Raw genomic sequence first — 20,950 nt, 5'->3', positions numbered from 1 at the left:
TTTCCCTCCATTTCTTCTCTGACAGTATGTTCCACTGTAGGATCTGCAGACTGTATGTTTCCAGATGTATTCATTCAAGCACTGTTTTTTTTTAAAAAAAAACACAGTAATTGGCAATTAAATATGTGTAACACTGTAGTACATTTATTACAAAACTTTAACACACGCACAATCACAATCACACAAAAATATGAACAACTAATAAAACATGAAAGCGATGACGGGAAAGATAAAGAAAAGGAGAATATGTAGCCTATAATGCAATGAATTCTGGATAGAGATTGTCACATTTCTTACAGGGTGGAGGTCAGAGCAGGTTCCACACTACATCATAAAAATGCATAATTTGTCCCAGAAGTCCCCAAACAGACCATGTCCACCAGGCTGAGTACATTCAGTCCACTGGTTGATTCCACTTTAGATGAACCTGAATATTTTCCTCCACCTACAGTCACAAAAAGTCTTCAAACGTTTAAGCAGGCTGAGCTTTTTAGAGTTTGTGCCAGCGTGTTTGTGCTTGATGGCAGCAAATATAGCACGGTCAAACACATCTTTGAGGTTGTGTTGTGTCAGAGCTGAACACTCCACATAGTCATGAGCTCTGATCCTGTGTGCAAGCCTTCTGGCCTGACTGAAGTGCACTGGTTTGGTGCTCCGCTGGTCCAGGTGGATGAGGACGTCCACATTGTGGCGAAGGTCTGACTGAGTCCCCACCAGAAGTATGGGAGAGGTCGAGTTGCCGGCACGGATCTGAGGGATCCATTTGGAGGTGATGTTGTCAAAGGAGACAGGGTTGACCAGGCTGAAGCAGAGGATGAAGACATCCACATGGGCATAGCACAGAGAGCGAAGATGTCCAAACTCCTCCTGTCAGATCAAATATGAAGAGAGATGAGGAGGAACTAACTAAAGAAATCATAATGTGGTGTGGAATATCTACCTGGCCTGCAGTATCTATCAGCTTGATCCGAGTTGGAATTCCATTCACATGAACCAAACCTGGAAGTCAAGTGGAAATAAGTTTTATTGCTGAGTCAAGCAGCCATTAACTTTTAAAGAAGGACCTTCACTCACCAGTGAAAACATCAAAAGCTGTTTGTCTGTACTCGCTGTTGTATCCATTGAAGATATAACTGATGATCATGCTGGTCTTCCCCACGGCTCCATCACCAACCAGCATGCAGCTCACTTCTTCCCTCAGCCTGTTTGCTTTGTCATGTCTCTGACAGGCCTGTGCCATCTTTCCCTAGATTATGACTCCATTATCACAGCAGTTTAAGTCCACGCAGGAGTGAAGCATTACTGTAAAAGATGTCTTCTCCCCCTGGGGCCCGTTGATGCCAATAAAGGCGAGGGGACACCTCGATTTGAAAGAACAAAGGCGCCCAATCAGATGAGTGATGCCCCAAGACTTTGGCTGTTTCCGTTTGAGGCGGATTAACATAGTCACTCCCACCAATCCTGACCACTGGAGCATCGGATTTATGATCAAGAACGAACTGATAATGAGATTTTCTGTCGATAAATTATTGTCAATAAAGTTGTAAAGCGCTTTCTATCATATAGAGTCCAGTAGACTCCTACTGTATAGGAGATTTAAATATTGTAAAGTTAAAAAAAGTATTTAAAAGCAAAATCTTATGAAAAAGTAGTTCTCAGGCTCAGGTGTCGTGTTACAAATTCGCGCTGCTTGTACTTTTCCTTCTGCGTGACACAGTCTGTCTGTTAAATAATCAATTTTACTCAATAATTGGATGTAATACCATTATTGGTCCATAGAGGGAAGTGTTGCTCCAGAATCGGCTTTTACATGTTGGTGTCCACCTTTGTCCAAACAAATGCTGCTTTTTACTCCTTCTTGTACATGTCGGCTCCCAAGCTGGTGTTGCACTAGGTAATACAAATTTTATGTATAATATGGAGTGGCTTCTGTGTTTTGGATTTTCAAGTGGGACAATTGTGTTCAGCCAGCCTCACAAAAGATCTCTTTTTGGTTTCATAATCTATTTCACTAACTGTCAGCACAGCTCTCAGGATCAATGCTCTCTTAACATCATATTTCAGTAACTTGGCCTTCACAGACATTTTTAATTTTCCCACACTTGTTTGCCACCGTGATGTATTGTTCACATGTTTTCAAATTCATAAATACATTTTTCTGAAAGCACTCAAAGGCACATTTATTCTCCCATGTAGAAGGGGCAAAGGGCACAGCTGAGGGGGCATTGTTAGGCTGTCAGCAACTGCAGTTTATAGCAGAAACTTCATGTGCCATGTTTCATCCTGTCTTTTTTTCAGGGTGACTGGGTTCATAAATACACATAAATAATATGCTTTATTAACTGAAAATAAAATCCTCAACACCCACATGTGGATTACACTTTAAATAACTTCCACTAATGATAATAATGAATCTTTAATAAAACTAATTTGGAATGTGCACTGTGCAATGACTAGTGCAGCACTATATGCTCAAAGGACTTCTTCGCCTGGAGTTAAAGTGTGAATGAATTGTTCTTTCTCAGACAATCACATTGCAATACAGCCAAAAGAAGTTCTGTAGTTCTGATTAACACTATTAATCTTCAGTTCAGCAGACAGTTTTACTGCGATTCTTGCTATTATCAAACTGAACTCGTATTTCTGGTGTGGATCTTAATGTGACTACTTATTGGAGAATGTCTATTCAAAGTGTTCATTTGTACTGTTGACATTATGATGTCGTCGCTCCAAATTTCCATCATGCATTTGATTTGTGGGGATAGAACCACCTAACTATTAATGTAATGATGTTACTATTCTCCGCTCAACATCAGAAGACATGAAAATGACCAAATTAGCAATACCTCAACCGTGTATGTCTCTTTTGCATTGAATTGCTTTTGGTCTGCCGCTGTAGGATTTATGGTTTTATGAAGACAAGAAATGTGCAGATGATGATGAACACAGCAGTGCTAATGTCTGGCCCCTGACTTGAAGGCCTAAACTGTCATAATGGTAATAATTACAATGATTATAATAATCATAATTGGAAATTGTCTTATCGTGTCGTATTTTGCTTTTATTAAACTCACTACTGCAGTTATATTGTCTTGATATATTAGGATTTCTCTTTTTTTTTCAAATTCGAGAACTCAGAATCCACATTTTCTGCCCTACATCACAGAATGGTGCAAGCATTGTAAGATGTGGTTTGAGAGATCGGGAAACGTTTGTGGGTGAAAATACAGCTTTAAACAAAGTGTTGTTCCTTATCTGTCTGAGCCTGCAGGAAACTCTGTGAGCATTGTGTTGTAAGGTCTCGGCTTCCTGTTTGCCGTTGTTTCTCACTCACTCGTTCTCTTCTCCCTTTCTCTCCTACTTTTTCCCACCACCTGCGGTGTGAGTGATAGAGTTTATTCCCCATGGTAGGAGGACAACATCTGGTCCCCCCCCCAAACCCCCCCGCCTGCACGACACATGTCATGTTGCCAACTCGGCTCCCATGCTACAGCTGTGAGTCACAATGCTGTTCCTTAATCCAAGGTAAATGTCAAACACAGGAAATGGTCTTTAAATACCTCCACATCCAAAGACTCTTTTTCCTGTAACAGCCACTTTTATCATCACAGATCAACCAGTGAGCTGCTCTTCAGTGTTACAAATGCATATTCAGGAATTGTGCAACTGCATGCAAATGTGTTTGCAAGGTTTGCATATACCTTAACTTGTGCAGCAGATGTCAGCAGTGTGCTGATGTTTTTTAACAGCGTCTAGAGATAATCAATTGGGATGCATACCTTGTACTGTAAACATGTTTTGTGACTGCATTCTCACGCTCTCTCTTTTTGTATGACTAGACATGCCAGAAATGTATCCTGACACAGATTTATAGAGGTAATCTGTTTAGTAAGGGTGTCTCAATGTGTGCAGATTAGGGAGAGCCCCCAGTATACACACAGCACACTTCAAAATTCATCTTGCTGACTGTCTGACTCGTGTGAATTTATGCAAATATATACTATGATGAACTTAAATACCCCTCATGTCTCCCTGAAGTATTTCTCTGGTTGTTAAAAGGTAAACATAGTGACTGACTCAAGTTACTGTTGCATATCAAATCTGACAACAATAGAGATATCTGCCAGATAGGTGTTAAAAGATTATGCTCCACCCTAAGCCAGAGATAAGCACGGCACACTGTAGACAGGCCACAAAACAAGTGGCTGACACGGAGATGAAGCGATAAACAAGCCATTTGCATAACATTTCCTGCATAATGTCTCTTTAAGTAGATATTGCCATGGCTCTTAAGTAGTGGGGATTAGAGTAGGATGGGTGCTTTCATCACACAAAGACCTCAGATAATGGAAACGCTTTCCTCTCCTTCTTTAGTTCCTAGGTGTGACTTCAGCGTCATGGCTGGAAAACACTGTCACTTGCTATACATATTTTCGACATAATCTCTGTGATACTGTTTACAGCCTGGTGTCAAAGGTCCTGACCTGTCCTGAATTTGACACAAAACACAGACTTTGGTGGATTAACCTGTGATGACTTGTACTTGCCCGTAGAAGTTTTTAATCCCTTTACTGATGCACAACAGAGCCACATTTGTGCATGTTCTGCCACTAAATATTACTCCACATTAAATAGACTCTAACTTAAGTTTCACATTTTACACACTTGTATAATTACACAGTATGCTATCAGAGCAAAAACAACACTTAGAGTCTGCATGCTGTGAGGCTGCAGTGGTAGTGGTGCTAGTAGTAAATGCTAACATTAGCATGCTAACATGCTCACAATAAAAACACTAACATGCTCATGTGTAGCAGGTATAATATTTACCATGTTCATGTTTTAGTAGCACTACACACAAAATAGCCTACATCTTAGGATAAAGGGAGGGTCATAAGTTTTGGAGGTATGTAGTAAAAATCTAGTATTGGGACAGATATAAAGATTGATCTGATGATGACTTTGGACGAGTTATTACAAGTGTTACACCATGATTGTGTGTGCCATATTTAATGAAAAACAAACAATAACCACTAACAACTGCTGTTTTCAAAACCACAATGTAAATAGTGGTGCTTTAGGAAAAGTCAGGGTGTCCCCAAAGTCATGAGGATTCATCCTCTGAGGACCATGAATGTCCAGAGTTCATGGCAATCCATCCAATCATTGAGCTGCTTCAGTCTGGGACTAAAATGTATAATACTATCCAGAGTGCTGGTTTGAGGTTTGGGGCTTCTACTCCATGAGAGTCATACAATGTATCTCTCCAGTTTATTAGCAACAGGATACACCCCCCCCTTCCCAGGTTAACTCGAATTCTCACACCTTGTGGTCACTGCACCAAGTGATTCATGGGAATTCAGACCTCTGTGGATATCCCCCACCCCTGCCCTAGCTCCTAGCTGACCCCCTGTTGTTCACATTCTTGACTTGTGGCCAACTATTGCAGGAAAGCATAAACTACGTCTGTGAATACATTGTAATCATGTGAATCAGGATATACGTGGCTTGCCTTTTTTGTTGGATCAGTGCATTTGCAGTTAATCTGAATTAATATTATAAACAGCATTGTATAATTTGGATCTGAACCAGCTTAGGGTAAGTCAGGATGTCCCAATTTTTAAGTAAAGCCTAAGTGTTTTGGGGCTTTTGTTGCCCAGCAAGCATCCCTGTCAATTTAGTTACTCCTGCTCCATTAAACCTTGGCAGGGGTCCAGGAGCGGTGGACTAATCCCACTTTACCCTCCAGAGAGCATCAGAGGGGGTCTGTCCTCTGGGCCTCGTGGGATATACAGTAGCCCTGCTCCAAAATAGTCACACAAGTATCCTTCAGTTGATCAGCTTGGTTACTGTGGCCATGGGAACATGTGTTTGAATTAATAAAACATTGATTGATTCAACACATTTAAAGGCGAGTTGCAATTTGCATCTACACCGTTAGATGCCACTAAATCATCCGATTTGTTAAGAGATGATGACTAAGTTAAACAAAATAACATCTCAGTCTGTAAATACTTTTTACCTAATAGTTTGGCCTTTTATAAAAACCCCTTTCTTTGCGAGTTAGATGGGATGATTGATACCCCTCTTATAGGTGTCAATCTTTAATCCTTATCTAACTCTCAGCAAGAAACTGTATTTCTCAAAATTTCCTTAACAGTTTGAACACACAGGAGTTTTTAACTGGTTATGAACAGACTCCCTTTAATATTAATGCCTCTATATGACCTACATAGACAAGACCATCAGTGAGAATATTGGCTAATTTTAATTATTCTTAATGCCTGCCAACGGGTCAGATTCAGCCACTTTTATCCACAGGGGGTGCCAGATTCAACAAAAAATTAAAGTTCCTTTTGGGGCTTTAAATAATGATAATTAATGTTAACAAACCCATCATGAGCAGCTGATAAGAAGAAGTAATGCTTAAGCTTAAAAGCTTTACAAAGCTGTGATTTTCACAACAACTGGACTTTTTTCCACATATAATATAGGCGTATCACCTGATCCAGTCCTCCATGTACATGTGTCTGTACATGTCTGGGTATTTGGATAATCCACCTACAGATAGAGCATGTGTAGCATTTCAACTGTTTAACTTTGACTGTAGATGCAGATTATCTTATTATGAGTGTGACAATTGTTGAACATACCCTAACCAAGATGTTTTTTGTGCCTAAACCAAGCCTTAACCACAGGGGTATAATAAAAGAATCTCAATTTATAAGCTGTTGAAATGTTACAAATACTGTGATAAACTGTCTGTACATGGACTATGTAAATAAATTGACACCATCTGTAATCATTTTCAAAATATCTCATGCTTTCTGTGGAGTGCTCTGTAAGCTGTTTTTTTTAATCAAAAGTAGGACATTATAAACTCAGATGCCTCTTTACCTTTTCCCATTCTCATGTGCATGTGATGACTGTACAAGTCTGGAATGTTGACTGGTTTCATTACACACCTAATCTATGTCAAGGGATAATCTGGTGTTTGTGCTTTCGAACGGGGTCAGGTGAGGACACACAGATTTTTATTTTGAAGGTTCATTCTGCAACAATCGATAGAAACGGCTATAGTTAAAATGAAAAGCTTACTGCATGGCGTTACGAGAACTAAAGACATTCAAGTTATGGTGATTCCAGATACTGTACAAATCCACAACAGTCCCTCAGCGTCTGAATGTTTGATCTGATGCATTACAGGGAACCGATAACAATATCCCCATGGGTCTCACCCTTTGGCCTTTGAAGCATCTGTGTTTTCTTCTTATTTTGATTTCAATTGGCTCCACATCAATCCACACAGCAGCATATGTTCGATAAGAATCTATTTCAACAGGAAACTCTGCCGCAATTGGCTGATTAACATGTGAAGAAGAGCTTTTCAAAGGGATAAAGCTTTTCAAACAAACACAAAACATCATTACTTGCTATTAAACACTTTGGGAACATTTGACTTTGGTTTTTTCAACATTTAAAAAAGTGTTGGTCAACACTTGAGAGCAAGAACGCTTTCATGGTTATGCTGATGAGATTGTGAATTAATAGATAACAAAACTGGCTTGTCAATACGTGTTAAATAAATGCCTTTTCACTGAAGGTGTTTGTGTACTATAACAAAATGTTCCAGAAAGAGGGAGTGGCGTTTGTGGTTTCTCACCCTAAAGAGACTCTAATTAAAAAACAAATTAAATGACATAAACAACTGAACTGAACACAGATCACAGTTATAGTCAGTGCTAAAATACATTTACAAGCAGATAGACGCTATGATCATAATGTTGCTTTTTTTTTAATTTTCAAACCAGCGTGGTGTAGTGTGATATTGCAGCACAAAGCCTCTGAGACTCTCACAATGACTCTGCAGCTGCTTGATTGTGTGCTGTAGCGGTCACACTATAAAATGGCATTGATATTGAACCTCTGTGAGTGTGTGGGAAACAGAGCTGCCTTTCCTGTTCTTTGAGAGAAAACACTCCAGAGAAAAATGACAGGAAACCTCCAGGGTCTTTTGATTCAGGCTAAGAAAGTGAGTACCTAAGAGCGTGGAGTCCTTATAATGTCAGGGCCATCTCTAAAGGTAAGTAGGCATCATTCACAGGCTCTCGTTGTTACTATTTGAAAGCCCCTGCAGGGTTGGACACAGCACACAAAGTGGGATTATTTAAGGTAAAGAGAAATATAGCATGTATCATTAAAGCATGATGTCAGTCATATCTTCTAGATTACCCAAGCATGATGTTTTATTACACAGTGCAGCTTTGGTTACACTTCTCAAAAGTAAAGGTAAAGACCTTTAAGCTGTGCTTGCTGTTAAAAAACAGCTCGTATCTGCCAACAGGGGGGGCTGGAGTTTCATTCCTCATCTGTATTAGCTCTATCAAGGCCCACCAAAACACAGTTCATTTCACAATGACTACATTCATCTTTGAGTGAAGTTAATGATCTTAAATAATTTTATACGGCATTAACAACTGTAAATCAACTTTACCTGCAGTCTAAAAAAAGATTTAGACCGCATCTCTCAATATTCCCTCATACTTTCTTGACGTCCTGTTTGTTCCCTTGCTGTCCACATTTAGCAGCTGCTTACGACTCAGACCAGTTCTGGTGTGGCTGTTTAGTGGGAAATGTTTTATGTTTGGCATGTGTTGGCCTCCACACAGAAAGGTATCAGTGTCATTCATGAAAGCAGAGTGTGTATTAGAGACAACGTTGTTGAGTTGCCCAATCATTCAGTGGCACAGACTGCTATCATGCAAACACTGTGTGTTGTTTTTACCAAAACAGACACCTGTCCCTCTCTGCACAGAGTGTGATTACTACACACTGCACAGACACCCTCTGTGTCTCTTACCATAATTCACTCCTCCAAACATGGCTGTTTACTGCATTGGCTGATTTAGGCTATATATGTAAAAGAAAAAATATAAACTGATTGATTAAGGAGATAAAGAATGAGCAAATAGTGCATCCAAATGTTAATGAAGGGAAAAACAGGCCACACTGTCAGATACGAGTGGTGTTTTGCCAAGTATGTCACTGTGGCTCTGCACTTGGCACTCGATGCCACTAACAAAACTTGCTTCACCCGATTGTTCTGCCTTCACAAGGTTAACACCACAAGAGGTTTATTTGGCTTCCCAACATGTGATAACTACAGCGGTCGCCAATATGCGTGGTGCCAAAGCGGAGCAGGACTACACTGAAAGACACACTCAGACCTTTGCACCTGCAGATGCTCGTGCTGAGCCATCTGCAGAAGTGAAAGAGGTTCGCATTGCTCAACTGAATTGGACTCAGATGTTTCCTGACATTCCTGCAAAGCGGACCAGGAAGCATATGCACTCTCTTCTACCTCTACTCCCCTCAATACCATTGTCAGCTCAAATATGCTTTTAATAAAAAGTTTAGTCTGGGCACAAGCCTCATATACAGTAAAACTGAAACAAAAACGTAATAAGCCCCTGGGAACATTTCGAATTCTGTGGTCCTTGATGCAACTGTCACAACAGTTATACATTTCATTGATGAATGCTACACTACAATATATACATCCAGCAACCAGTTAGAACAGAATAGCACAAAGACTGGAAACAGCCTGCCTCTGTCTAGAGGTAACCTAACAAAACCCACTTACTTCCCTTTCTATCCTACTTTTAAACTCACTACTCAACACATTATATCTTATTTGTTTAATCAGTACAAAAACCAAAGTGTTAAAATTGACAAATAGTGGTTGGCAGATTATATTTTAGATGTCTTTCTCTCTAGCGTCACTAGCAAGTTTGGGTGAAGAGTAAAATCTCTATTCAACTGTGGCATGGCTTGTTTATTTCTAATTAGCCAATGCATGCTATCACAGCTAAGATGGCGAACACAGTAAACATACCTGGTGAACATCAGCATGTTAGCATTGTCACTGTGAGCATGTTAGCATGAATTAGCATTTAGGTCAAAGACGGCCTGGTAGAGTTTAGTCCTTTACACTGTCAGTGGTTTTGTTACATTCAGTAGGAACAAAATTCAGGAAAGACAAATGTCCTCTATTTGAAGAGCGTAGTATTACTTTAAAATCTCTAAGGATCCCCGAGACCATGATGCAGATCCTTTAGCTAACGTCCAACAAAAAATAGCATCTAGATCACACGCAACCATTCATTTATCATTTCCTCAGGGAAAACAGGGCTCACTTCATGTTTATTCAGCAGTACAACGTGCACAATTTCACAGTGTAAAAGAGATTAGGGAAATGAAATTAAGAGCAGCAAAAGTGCCATTCCTCAGGGATAGAGCGGACTAATGAAGCAGGAGGCAGCTCTCTGGCTGGAGCTTTAATTTTGTCAAGCCTGGTTCAGTCCCCAGCCCTGCTCCAAACAGATTGAATTAAGGATCCAGTGGGTGTGAGTCATGTTCTGTTTGGATGAGAAGAAACAAATTTTACGGCAACCGCTGGCGATGATGAATTGATTAAAGAATGGTGTTTATCATTGCACAGTGATGGATGAGTCTAAGCTGTGTTCTTTCTGTACTGCATCATGAAACAAACCACAAACCAGATCCAGTCTTTTGATCTAAGCATTCGGGAAGCTGCTCTTTTAGTGAAATATATATATAAACATATGGGACATTAGTTTCAGCTTTTATTTTGTTGACTGATAGAGTTGAAAGAAGAATGTGGTTTACTGCCAAATCATTAGCCATTGTTTGTGCCTTTTTAATGGACGGTCTTCCTCTTGTGGTGAAGTGGCCCCCATGACCACATAGCACTTATGTCCACTGGCAGCGAGGGGTGAGGTGACCCTCAGTGGTTAGACCTGACCTCCCTGTATGAGAGGGCTAGGGCTCTAAAGCGGATGGACTCCATTAGTGGCCCAATCATTTTCTCTTTAACACACTTCCAGGGTGTCCAGACCTGGACTGCCCAACCCAAGGTCAAGGGTCAGGGTTCAGACTAGGTACACATTAGCATGCAGGTGGAAGCTCCAAAATGCAATCAGTAACAATTGTTGTAATGTTTTCGGGGATGTGGGACCACTGTTCTGGGTAGCAATAGGCCAAATGCACATCCTTAGGACATGACTTTAATCTACACTTTGTGTGTGTTTTGTATTGTTTGTATTTGTCATTGTACGCTCTGTTCAGAAAATAATGACTGACATCTTTCCTGGAGAGCACACGAGGGGTAATAATATTGATTAGGGGCCCTAAGTGCACAGGGAGGACAGTGTATCCATTTATATGTATGGTACATTTAAATTTAATGTCGATAAAACAAGCTTTTGTGTTTGATTGTATGTGGTTTGATAGTATAATTACTGCAGATGCATATAGAATAGTCAAAGTCAGACATGTAGACATGTTTTGCACCTTTCTTTGTGCGTAAGTATGCTCTAACTTGGTTTCATATGCCCTCTGCACCTCTCCAAGGAGCCCTAACAGTGTAGGAAGGGGCATTTATTGATTTAAGTTTTTATTGTTCTATCTCTAATGAGAGGTGCCAGAGTGAGCTGTAAATCATAATGCTCTAATGCACCACAGTTGCAAACAGATAAATAAATGCTTGTGTCCACCTTCATAAACACATTATAACAGCCTTTATAGAGCGGCAGATGTATTTTTGCAGCAGCAGTTTTCTAAGTAGTTGTCAGGGATGGTGACCAGGACTAAGGGGAATGGAAGGTCGGCCTGGTTTATAAAGGGTGGGTTGATTGAAGATGAGGACCCGGTGTGCTGATTGGTGTTAATGAACGCACAGGTGTGCTCAGCAGGAGCTCCCAGGACCAACCGCCCACCAGGCGGCTTTCAGAACATGGGGAAAGCAAAACACAGACGACACGGACGCGAACGGACACCAAACCAAAACACACCAAGCACACAGCAGGCACACCAAAGGGGAGAAAAGAATACAAAAACTACATTCACACACATACCATGAAGGAAGCCAGGATCTTGTCATGGGTGAAGAGGATGAGCTTTGGTATCATTGGTATGAACATGCAAATCCTTTGAGATTAGCTGTCCCGTGTTTCTACTTAGAAAGAATAAACATAAATGCAGGGTGTAGACTGGGAGGCAGGGAGTATACCAAACTCACTGAGTCATCAGATAATTTTGCTTTGCTGTACATCTACCACATGTTACCATGCTGTGTCACAAGTAACCACGAACATTTGTGTTGTTGTGTTGCTGACTCATTGCTGTCTGTCTGTCTGAATGAATGATCTCAGTATTATAACTGAAAACAAAACACTGTGTCTCAGACAGCACAGAGAACTTGTTGTACTTTGTTGTTGTTTTTCAGTGGGAATTTAGCAGCAGCAGAGCCACAAACAGTTCCTCCATGTACCAAAAGGACAACCACTGGACACACTGCTTTAGTTATGTAATGTCAGGTAAAAATGATCTGCCCATATCGTATATACATAACATGTTCTGTACATGTGAGCTCTTGGTGAACTGTATCTTCTTGTGCTTTATCTCACAACTCAAACCTGTGACCTAGTTTTGGGTCGATTTCTTGGAAAGTAGAGCAGTGTTACACAGAAATGTGCAGCTTAAAATGTGGGCTTGTTTATCCATGGATAGAACTGCCTTTCTTCTAAAAAAAAAAGTCTGACATGTGGCATGTGCACATGTTATGGTAACGTGATCAAAGCTCGAACAGGGAAAGAAACCCTATCTGCACCCCCCACCTCCCAGCCCATACACGCTCTGAACTCTACTGTAAGAGGAGGCACTCCTCCATGGTGTGTGGCTTCCTCTACAGCTGAGTGTGTGCACTCTAATACACAGATTTCTGCACTCCTGGACATCACACTGGACAAGCAGTGCATGATTTATGCTTGATTTTGTCCCCTAAGGTTTCTTTACACTGATTGAAACATATAAATACGTGAATGTATGGCTTAACCATATTATCGAATTAAATATTTGTGCAGCACTTTACATGTATGTCCATGCAATTCACTCTTATGTATTTGTTTTGTTTGGTAATGTTGGGATCTAAAATAGACTTTAAGTGAAGTGTTATGTTTTTAAGGAATGCTTGGCTGCACAGCAGGAATTTTAAAAGACAGACCCACCACTATGCCTGGCAGATACTGGCGATCCCAGCATCACAAAAGAAAATGTTTTTATAGTCTGCTGGTCGTGACATTTATTATTTCCATTAAATCTTGTCTCAAGAACTGCACACAACAGCTCCGAGGTCCACAAAACATCCAAAATAAACAGTTATTCAGAGTAAGTGCATGTGTACAATACAGTGTAAATGCACAAAAGACTTTTAAAAGCTGCTTGGCCTGTGTAGTTAACAGCTCTCTAAGGAAAAGTCAGCATTTCCTGTAAGCCAGAGGCTACAGCTATACATTCCTTGGCCATGTGATGGGGAGATTGTAAGGGGGGCTGAACATTCAACATAAAAATACGGGAGACTTTTTCAAACTCACAGCACGTGAGAACCACAGAAAACAACTAATTATGAACACTGTTTAAGAATTTTTTGTGTTTTTATTAAAATACATTTTACAAATGTACACAGTATCCCTTCTGAGACCCTTTTACAACAAAGGTGTAAGACATTATGTGTTTAAAAAGAGAAGCAGTCCCTTAGTATGAATTTTTAAAAGCATCACATGCTCCTGGAATTTGTATACAGTACAGTACACAGAGTGCTGAGGAACATGAGATCCCTTGAGGTTATGTAACGACCTAAAAATAATTAACCGAGTCAGGTATCCCTCTTACAAGCACCGAATACCCTTAAACATGTGTTGCAGGATTTCCCTTTCACCCAGCATAAAGACAGTGACATTTTCATGATGTGGAGTGCTTTATGTAGTCTTTTATGTAGCTCCCAGCAGTAGGGGTTTTTGGTCTGGGAGTTTGATCTCTTCACAGTCATGGAAAATGTTCAGAACAGCCGCCTCAATAGAGAAGAGGTGCTCATCCTCTACCTCGGGAAAGTAGAGCCTCATGAACTCTGCCAGGCGGACCAGGTATTCAATATTGTGGCCCGTGTTGCCCCTGCAAACAGCGATCTGGGCAGCAATCTCCTTGTCCGAGGCCGGGCCGAGGTAAATGGGATTGTCAGAAGTAGCGATGTAAACGAGGGCCAACAGAGGAGCCTGACCCTTCTCCTTAGGGATGAACTCCACCATCTCCGTTATGTAACCTCCAAGCACGACCTCTCTCATGTTCAGATACTGGAGGGACTCTTCTATCTGGGAGTCTGTCACCTCATAGGCCACTCCCCATGTGCACGCCTGCAGGGAAAACAAGTGGAGGGGAGATACAGAAGTTAGCATAGTTTGACTGAATGCTAACAGCGGAACAAATACAGTATGTAATGGTTACTCATGGCGAGTACAGCATATGAAAGACCTGGTTTGAGTATTCTGCCAACACCCCAGGCATGTTTGATCTTGATATAGTCAACATTTACAGTTGACAAAAGTCAAAACTTTGTTTGACCCTACTGAGTTTTTGTTATAGAACCTTTTTAGATGGATATAAATGCTTCATGGCCCAATTTTAAAGAATAAATCACTGCAGTAGTAGTAATATGCATGATCAAACTGATTTCCCCATTTTTTCCCCCTACAGCATCACTGATTTGGACAAATATTGTGTAAAACCATAAAGTAGGACTTTTTTGTGGGTGTTAAGATGTTGCAAAATGGCACGTTTAAAAACTGGCTTCCCCTCTTAGGATGGTGGGAATATAGAAAGCCAGTTGCATGCTGTACAGTATCAAAATAGACTGGGAGCTTTCAAAACAAGGACACTTACCTCCTGATCTTCCACTAGTGTGACCACTCTGCCTGGCTGTGGACAGCAAGGACACACACAGCAAAGACATGACTACTCAGCACATCCCACAACAACAACAAGCAGTTTTATACTTGAGAATAATTCATGATACACAGAAAGATTCATAAATAAACTACTAAACTCATAAAGCCATCAGGAAATATTTGAAACAATTGGAGGTTAATTTAATTTAAGACTAAATTAATGTGTTAGAGTCAAATCTCACCTTTTTCTTGTCTCCTCGATAAAAATCGTCTCCATGCCAGAAGCGCCTTTTGTATCCCATAATGTGGCCAATTGTGCTCCTCTTGTAATCAAAATCAGGCTTCCACACTAATGAGCCATATCCAAATATCCACAGGGTGCTCTTTTCTTTGATAATGTCCTGAGGTTTCATTGCAGACCCTTGGCTGTGTTTTAAAAACGAGGTTGTTTATGTCAACAATCTGATCTGATTTCTTCCCTTATTCCTATTGCCCTATACATTCCAATACATCCGACTGTCACTATTATAAAGTGCTGAAGTCAGAAATGATCTTCCAAATATGAATAATGTCTCGCAGAAAGAAGCGTCGCGTATATCACTGTGACCAAGGTAATGAGAAACGGTTCGGGGTGTGTGCATACTGTCCGTTTCTGATGCACAAACACGTGTATTTGTTGTTCGGGGTCGGTCAGAGCGAGACGGCCTCGGCCAATTAAATCAAAGAAAGGGCGGGCTTATCTAAGGGATAAACCAATCAGGATCATTTAAGTGGTAACACTTCTCACCCGTGAACTTGCGAAACACACAGAAAAACAGTATGTTCCAGTTTGCACCGATACACTGAGGGTTGTTCTTGTACTGAATGCAGCGTTACTAACAAACAAAAAACAGTGATAAGAACTATATTTCTTTGTTTTTTCTGTCTGTCACAAAACTATTTTATTATTATTATTGCATCACGGTCAAAGACATATAGGCCTATAGTTTTGTACCACTGTAGTTATTTTTCTTTAAAAATGTGGGTGCACCTCTTGCACCCTTGAGTGTCAAACAGTCAGTAATAGTTCGGCAGGTAATCACATTACCTATAAATAACCGGGACAGTTATATCTGCTCTCCTAAGCTCATTAGTTGTCTGTGTTCTGCTGTGGTCTGTCTAGCACACTGTTTGTGCCCACATGGGCCAATCACTCATGAATGACTGCTTGAGATCATTTGCCCTCTGCCTGTCACTTATGCGCGATATATGATGAGCTAACCCGTGAAAGTGGAAGAAACTCTTTTCCTTCAACTTCACACTAAGCTTACTGCCCCCAAGTGGTAGTAAAATACATCACTCAGTTCTTAAGAAACTCATAGATATACTTTATTGATCCCAAGCTGGGAAATTGCAGAATGTCATGTTTTATTATTAGCTGCGGGAGTTTAATCAAATGCAAGGTGTTCAAAGTGACAGCAGTGGGGGACAGGGGCAAAAGAAATGAATAGGGCATAGGTGTGATCTTTTTATGGTGGGACAGGTCCAAACCCTGGTTAAGATTTAAATGGTTTTGCTATGTGACTCCAACTTACAGTAACTATTTAAACATTTAAAGGAACCTGGAGGCACCAAATAGTTTTCTAGCATGAAGGGCATCCCAGAGGGCACTGCATCACGTTTTCTCCATCAGAATGGCACTTTATTGTGTTTTATCTACCATAGAGGCATCCAAGCTGATTTTTTTGTGTTTTTTTGTTGTTGTTCTGTTTTTGAACATAGGTGCACCAGGCAATTGCTGTTATCCCTCCCTCCCTGAGTGACAGTATAATTTGTTGGTGTCTGCATGGTCCTCTGCCTCATGGGCTGTGGGCCCCTGTTTGCTGTACATACGCTCCAGCAGTGAAAGGGCATATGCAGATTTTCTCACTGACTCACATGCAAGCAGTCACTCCACATACACCTTCTGCAGCCAGAGGCCATAACAGATAACTTATCATCAGATATAGGCTCTAGTGCTTTGTTCTTAAAAGCCTCAGTTACTATGCAATATATCAAGATACAGTAGCAGTTCACAGAAGCAGTTAAGTACTGTAGAAAGACCACAAGGACTTTTTATTTGCACATACAGATGTTTTTTTTTTTTTTTAAATATATATCTTTAGTTTGAGTAATTCCTTACATTGCTGCCAATTACAATACTGTCCACTGAATGATTGCTAGCACATTGATTTCACACTGACACAGATGGACATAGACATGGAATCATCAGAAATGCTACGAGGCCGAATATATATGACTGTATCTATAAACACTGAAGCCACTTCCACACCAGCTGACACAAATAAAGTTTCTAGATGATTCCAACATTTAAATTAGGATCTCTATTTGACCACATGTACACTCAACCATTGAAGAGCAACAAACAAACAGTGTACCAGATATGTATTAATTGCTTCTTTTTTTATAACAAAAAATAATAAAATAAAACACCAATGACACTTTAAAAATAAATTCACCTTTTCTGGGCGTCAACTTAAAAACAGATGTTCATACTTCTAATCTCAACATATAAATATACAGTATATACAAAATAATCTTATAAAACATAGAAAGAGACAGATCAGTGCTTCATATTCTTAAATTACTAATGAAATGCTAATCTTACAAAATAACATTATTGGTTCAGTAATTTCCTTTGAAGGCGTCCTTGGTACGATAGTCACTTAATGTATTTCTTTGTCTTTATTTAAGGGTGATCTTGCATAAGGTAAAACGAGGCCGTATCATGAGTTTCTCTGCATGGAGCTACAGCGTATTGCATCTTTTGATCTTTTATGTTTCCTCCATTTTGCTGTGCAAAGAATCAAGATAAGACGGGGCACAATGTTTTTCTTAAACACACATATAAGGCTTTGTGATCTATGCTGCATACATTCTTTATAAAAAAGGATTTACAAAAATGATAACCCTAAATATCCTTCAAAAATGAACCGTTTTCAGTAGTTTTTGTCCCTTTTTGATTTAGCACAATGCTGATTTCTGTTTGCATAGCGCATTGCAGGCCACAAAAATGGAAAAGGCTGGCTCCTTCCACAGGCTAGTTGGCAGTAAGTTGATTTGTTGATTGCGGTCTACTGCAGTAAGGTGGAGAGGAGTGCATCATGATAGTCCTCTTCTTCTAATCAACACGCAGGCATAAACATCTTGGCCTGAAGCCCTTGGGTGAACTTGGAGGGAGCAGACAAGGGGCTGAGTCAAAAATATCAAAGGCGCATCCACAAGTCAGATTTGCTCATTATTGACAGCAGTCTTTTCAGTCTTTACATTCTCACAAAGATTAGTAGCTTTAGTTCTATTGAATTCAAAGAGCACACCGGCTCCATCCAGTTATCAAGTTTTCAAGAGCAGCAACTTGCATTTAAATAAATCCTAGTCTCTCCACACTTGTAAACAGTCCGCAAGAAATCCAATGTTGACAGTGAATAATATCTTCTATTTATTATACCTGAAAAAGAAGAAGATGAAAAAAAGCTCAATGACTACTTCAGCAGTAAATGTAACATCCAGATAACAGAAAAGATAAAGCTATTTCTGCTTAATAATAAAGGTTACGCTCTAAAGAAACAAGAAAATAGATTCATTATGGAAAATAAAGGCTTACCTCAGTTGCAATGATGCATTCATCTTTCTCTTCCGCTATTACAAAGACATACTGGTACACTGAATCTCTGGAAGGACTTATTGTTGATATTCTACACTCTGGCCTTTCACTGTGGAGTGGAAATACATCATGTCAGTTATTGAGCACAAAAACAAAATGACCTTAAGAATGAATGTCTCATCAGCACCCGCGCCGCTACACAGTGACAAAAACATAACTGCTCATTCAACCCTTATCTTGTTCACTTACCTGAACGTTCTACTCAAAGGCTTTTTTTCTTCTATCGTCTTTTCACAGTTTTCGTCTTTGTACAAAAGGGACTGTTCATCCTTGTACCCCTTGGAGGTTTTATAGTCCAGTTGGTAGTGGCTGATGTGTTTGTGATTAGACTTTTCCCTGGGACAGTCCATCTCCAAATCGGCCTTTTTATTGTTGTTCTTTATCTCTAGAGTAGAGTTGAGGTTCTCTTTCTGAAAGTCTCCCTTGGAGAGGTTGTTCATGGTCTCTGAGTCCTGCTCCTCGTTTCTCTGCTTCCTGACGTGACGTCTTACCACCACTACCATGCAAAAAAACACCAGAACAGCCACCAGGCCTATACCCAAGCCAATGGCTGCCAAGCTCAACTTGTCATTGGGCTCCCAGCCTATTTCTGGGCTGGGGGTGTTGGGTGAAGGCACATCGTCTGACTGGCACTGGGGGCCGCTGTAATGGGCAGGGCAGATGCAGGTAGGCTGGCCTTTCGCTCCGATGGTGCAGGTCCCGCCGTTCAGGCAGGGTCGCGAGGCACAGCGGTCTGTTGGCTTGTCACAGTGGCGCCCTGTGTACCCTGGGGGGCAGGTGCAGGTGTAGTCATTGATGCGGTCTATGCAGGTGGAGCCGTTTGCGCAGGGGTTCCTGGCACACTCGTTGATGTTGATCTCACAGCGCAGACCCGTGAAGCCTGAGCGACAGCTGCACAGCCGCAGGTTACCGTGGATCACACAGTGTCCACCTATGAAAAACAAAACAGAATTATAGAAGCCTTCCACGTGGTTCAGATTTTTTTTTTTTTTTTTAAGAATTATTTTTGGTGTAGCGAGGATGATGTATTACCATTGGCGCATTGCAGTGAGGTACATTTATCCACTTTCTTCTCACAGTTCAGCCCAGTGTAGCCTGCTGGACACTCGCATGTGTAAGTATGCCCATTGTCCCTCTCTCTGCATTTGCCACCATGAAAGCAGGGTGTATCTGCGCAGGTCAGCATCCTGTGTTCACAGTGTGTCCCTTCAAACCCCTGTGGGCACACACACCTATAGCCATTCTCAGAATCCTGCAGAGGAAAAGATATAAAGTTTATCAAAAAGCTCCCTGTCAGATGTTTTGTTTTATCATATCCTGTTCACGACTGCCCCAACGAACCCCATTATCCTTAGTTTGAATTCTATTTACAGTCCACGCTCTGTGAACTGGGTCATCTACTGACTTGACAATCGATAGCATCCTCCTGGACTAGCAGATAGACTGAGGCAAAAACAAAAACAGGAAAGCCTGTGTTGTGGGAAAGGAGAGAGAGAGACTTCCGGACTCACCAGGCAGTGGCCTCCGTTGCGACAGGGCTGGCTGTCACACTCCCTGACCTCCAAGTCACAGTTAACCCCGGTGAAGCCTGGCAGGCAGGTGCAGGTGTAGCTGCCCTGGCCCGTGTTCATACACGTGGCCCCGTTGCCGCAGGGTTTGTGGTGGGTGCAGTAGTTCAGATCTGTAACCAAATGGGTGGAAACATTATTTTATCTACTAACAATTCATCCAGTTTGTTTTGCTTTTTACCCCCCTCCCTCGCTGTTTAGAGAAAGAGGCAGTTACACACCTTGGTCACAAAAGATGCCTCCCCAGCCTTCCTTGCAGGTGCACTGCCACGGCTCTTTACAGGTACCATGTTTACAGGACGGATGGAGTTTACACATATCACAAAAGAGTCCCTGCCAGCCCTCTCTGCATCTGTTCACACACAAAACAGTACAACATGACTGTGGGCTCACACTGTAATCTTTTTATCCACTATGTCATAGCTTTAATACTCCCAGAGATTATTTTAAACAGACAGACAAAGAAATGCACACTGAAAACAAATACAATGTTAGCTTTATGTTATCTAATTATGCACTAATATATTATTTAGTGGTTTATCTTCTCTTAATGGAGGTGTTCATTCTGTAGGCATTGTAAATCGTTGTGTTTTAGCAGTTTGTGAATAAGTGTATTAGATAATTATGAATAGACAATAAACATGCAAGTAAGTGAAGACTCACTTGCACTCTCCGGGTAATGTGCAGTTTCCATTCCTTTCATTGCACCCCTCAAGACAGATTGCTGTAAAACAAACCAAGACAGGGATATTTAAAGCTCTCTACATCGGTATTTGCAACAAGCTGTTAATAAGACTATAACTGCTTTTCTCTGCACAACAAAACCGTGTACTACTTGACCATTTCAATGGTAAAACTAATAATTCGCCGCGCATGCT

General features: G+C 40.8%; 3 protein-coding genes across 4 annotated transcripts in view; all 3 read right to left on the bottom strand.

The window, feature by feature from the left end:
- Window positions 1-221: 221 nt before the first annotated feature.
- LOC118337335 (rho-related GTP-binding protein RhoV-like) lies at window positions 222-1,582 on the bottom strand. Its single transcript, XM_035674306.1, has 3 exons — window positions 1,075-1,582; window positions 941-999; window positions 222-867 (listed from the first exon to the last, which is right to left on the bottom strand). Exons 1-3 carry the CDS (start codon window positions 1,238-1,240, stop codon window positions 418-420), a joined length of 675 nt encoding a protein of 224 aa, XP_035530199.1. The 5' UTR covers window positions 1,241-1,582; the 3' UTR covers window positions 222-417.
- Window positions 1,583-13,490: 11,908 nt separating this feature from the next.
- On the bottom strand, window positions 13,491-15,462 carry LOC118337272 (glutathione-specific gamma-glutamylcyclotransferase 1-like). Of its 2 annotated transcripts, none has more exons than XM_035674221.1 (3): window positions 15,044-15,462; window positions 14,797-14,868; window positions 13,491-14,270 (listed from the first exon to the last, which is right to left on the bottom strand). In XM_035674221.1, the coding sequence occupies exons 1-3, from the start codon at window positions 15,212-15,214 to the stop codon at window positions 13,851-13,853; spliced, it is 663 nt and encodes a 220-aa protein (XP_035530114.1). In that variant the 5' UTR covers window positions 15,215-15,462; the 3' UTR covers window positions 13,491-13,850. The 2 variants fall into 2 exon arrangements, with proteins under 2 accessions (XP_035530114.1, XP_035530115.1); XM_035674222.1 differs by having other exon boundaries at window positions 14,797-14,832; window positions 15,044-15,460.
- Window positions 15,463-16,167: 705 nt separating this feature from the next.
- Window positions 16,168-20,950, bottom strand: part of LOC118337387 (delta-like protein 4) — a 7,639-nt gene continuing 2,856 nt past the window's right edge. The window contains exons 5-11 of the mRNA XM_035674373.1: window positions 20,736-20,796; window positions 20,294-20,424; window positions 20,016-20,185; window positions 19,537-19,756; window positions 18,694-19,435; window positions 18,445-18,553; window positions 16,168-18,288 (exon numbers count right to left, since the gene is read on the bottom strand). Coding sequence (XP_035530266.1) covers window positions 18,283-18,288; window positions 18,445-18,553; window positions 18,694-19,435; window positions 19,537-19,756; window positions 20,016-20,185; window positions 20,294-20,424; window positions 20,736-20,796 — 1,439 coding nt within the window. The 3' untranslated portion in view covers window positions 16,168-18,282. The remainder of the gene's footprint in view (window positions 18,289-18,444; window positions 18,554-18,693; window positions 19,436-19,536; window positions 19,757-20,015; window positions 20,186-20,293; window positions 20,425-20,735; window positions 20,797-20,950) is intronic.

Source organism: Morone saxatilis, unplaced genomic scaffold, assembly GCF_004916995.1.
Source record: "Morone saxatilis isolate NCDOM2014 unplaced genomic scaffold, NCSU_SB_2.0 Contig3, whole genome shotgun sequence".
In the NCBI taxonomy this organism is placed as follows: Eukaryota; Metazoa; Chordata; class Actinopteri; family Moronidae; genus Morone; species Morone saxatilis.
This window is presented reverse-complemented; position numbering and strand designations above follow the sequence as displayed.

Coding starts and splice junctions, on each gene's coding strand:
- LOC118337335 (XM_035674306.1), bottom strand. CDS start 1,240: ATGGCACAGGCCTGTCAGAGACATGACAAAGCAAACAGGCTGAGGGAA. Junction 1,000..1,074: donor AGCTTTTGATGTTTTCACTG/GTGAGTGAAGGT, acceptor CTTGACTTCCAG/GTTTGGTTCATGTGAATGGA. Junction 868..940: donor TGATAGATACTGCAGGCCAG/GTAGATATTCCA, acceptor TTGATCTGACAG/GAGGAGTTTGGACATCTTCG.
- LOC118337272 (XM_035674221.1), bottom strand. CDS start 15,214: ATGAAACCTCAGGACATTATCAAAGAAAAGAGCACCCTGTGGATATTT. Junction 14,869..15,043: donor ATCGAGGAGACAAGAAAAAG/GTGAGATTTGAC, acceptor TGTGCTGAGTAG/TCATGTCTTTGCTGTGTGTG. Junction 14,271..14,796: donor CACTAGTGGAAGATCAGGAG/GTAAGTGTCCTT, acceptor TTTTCCCTGCAG/GCGTGCACATGGGGAGTGGC.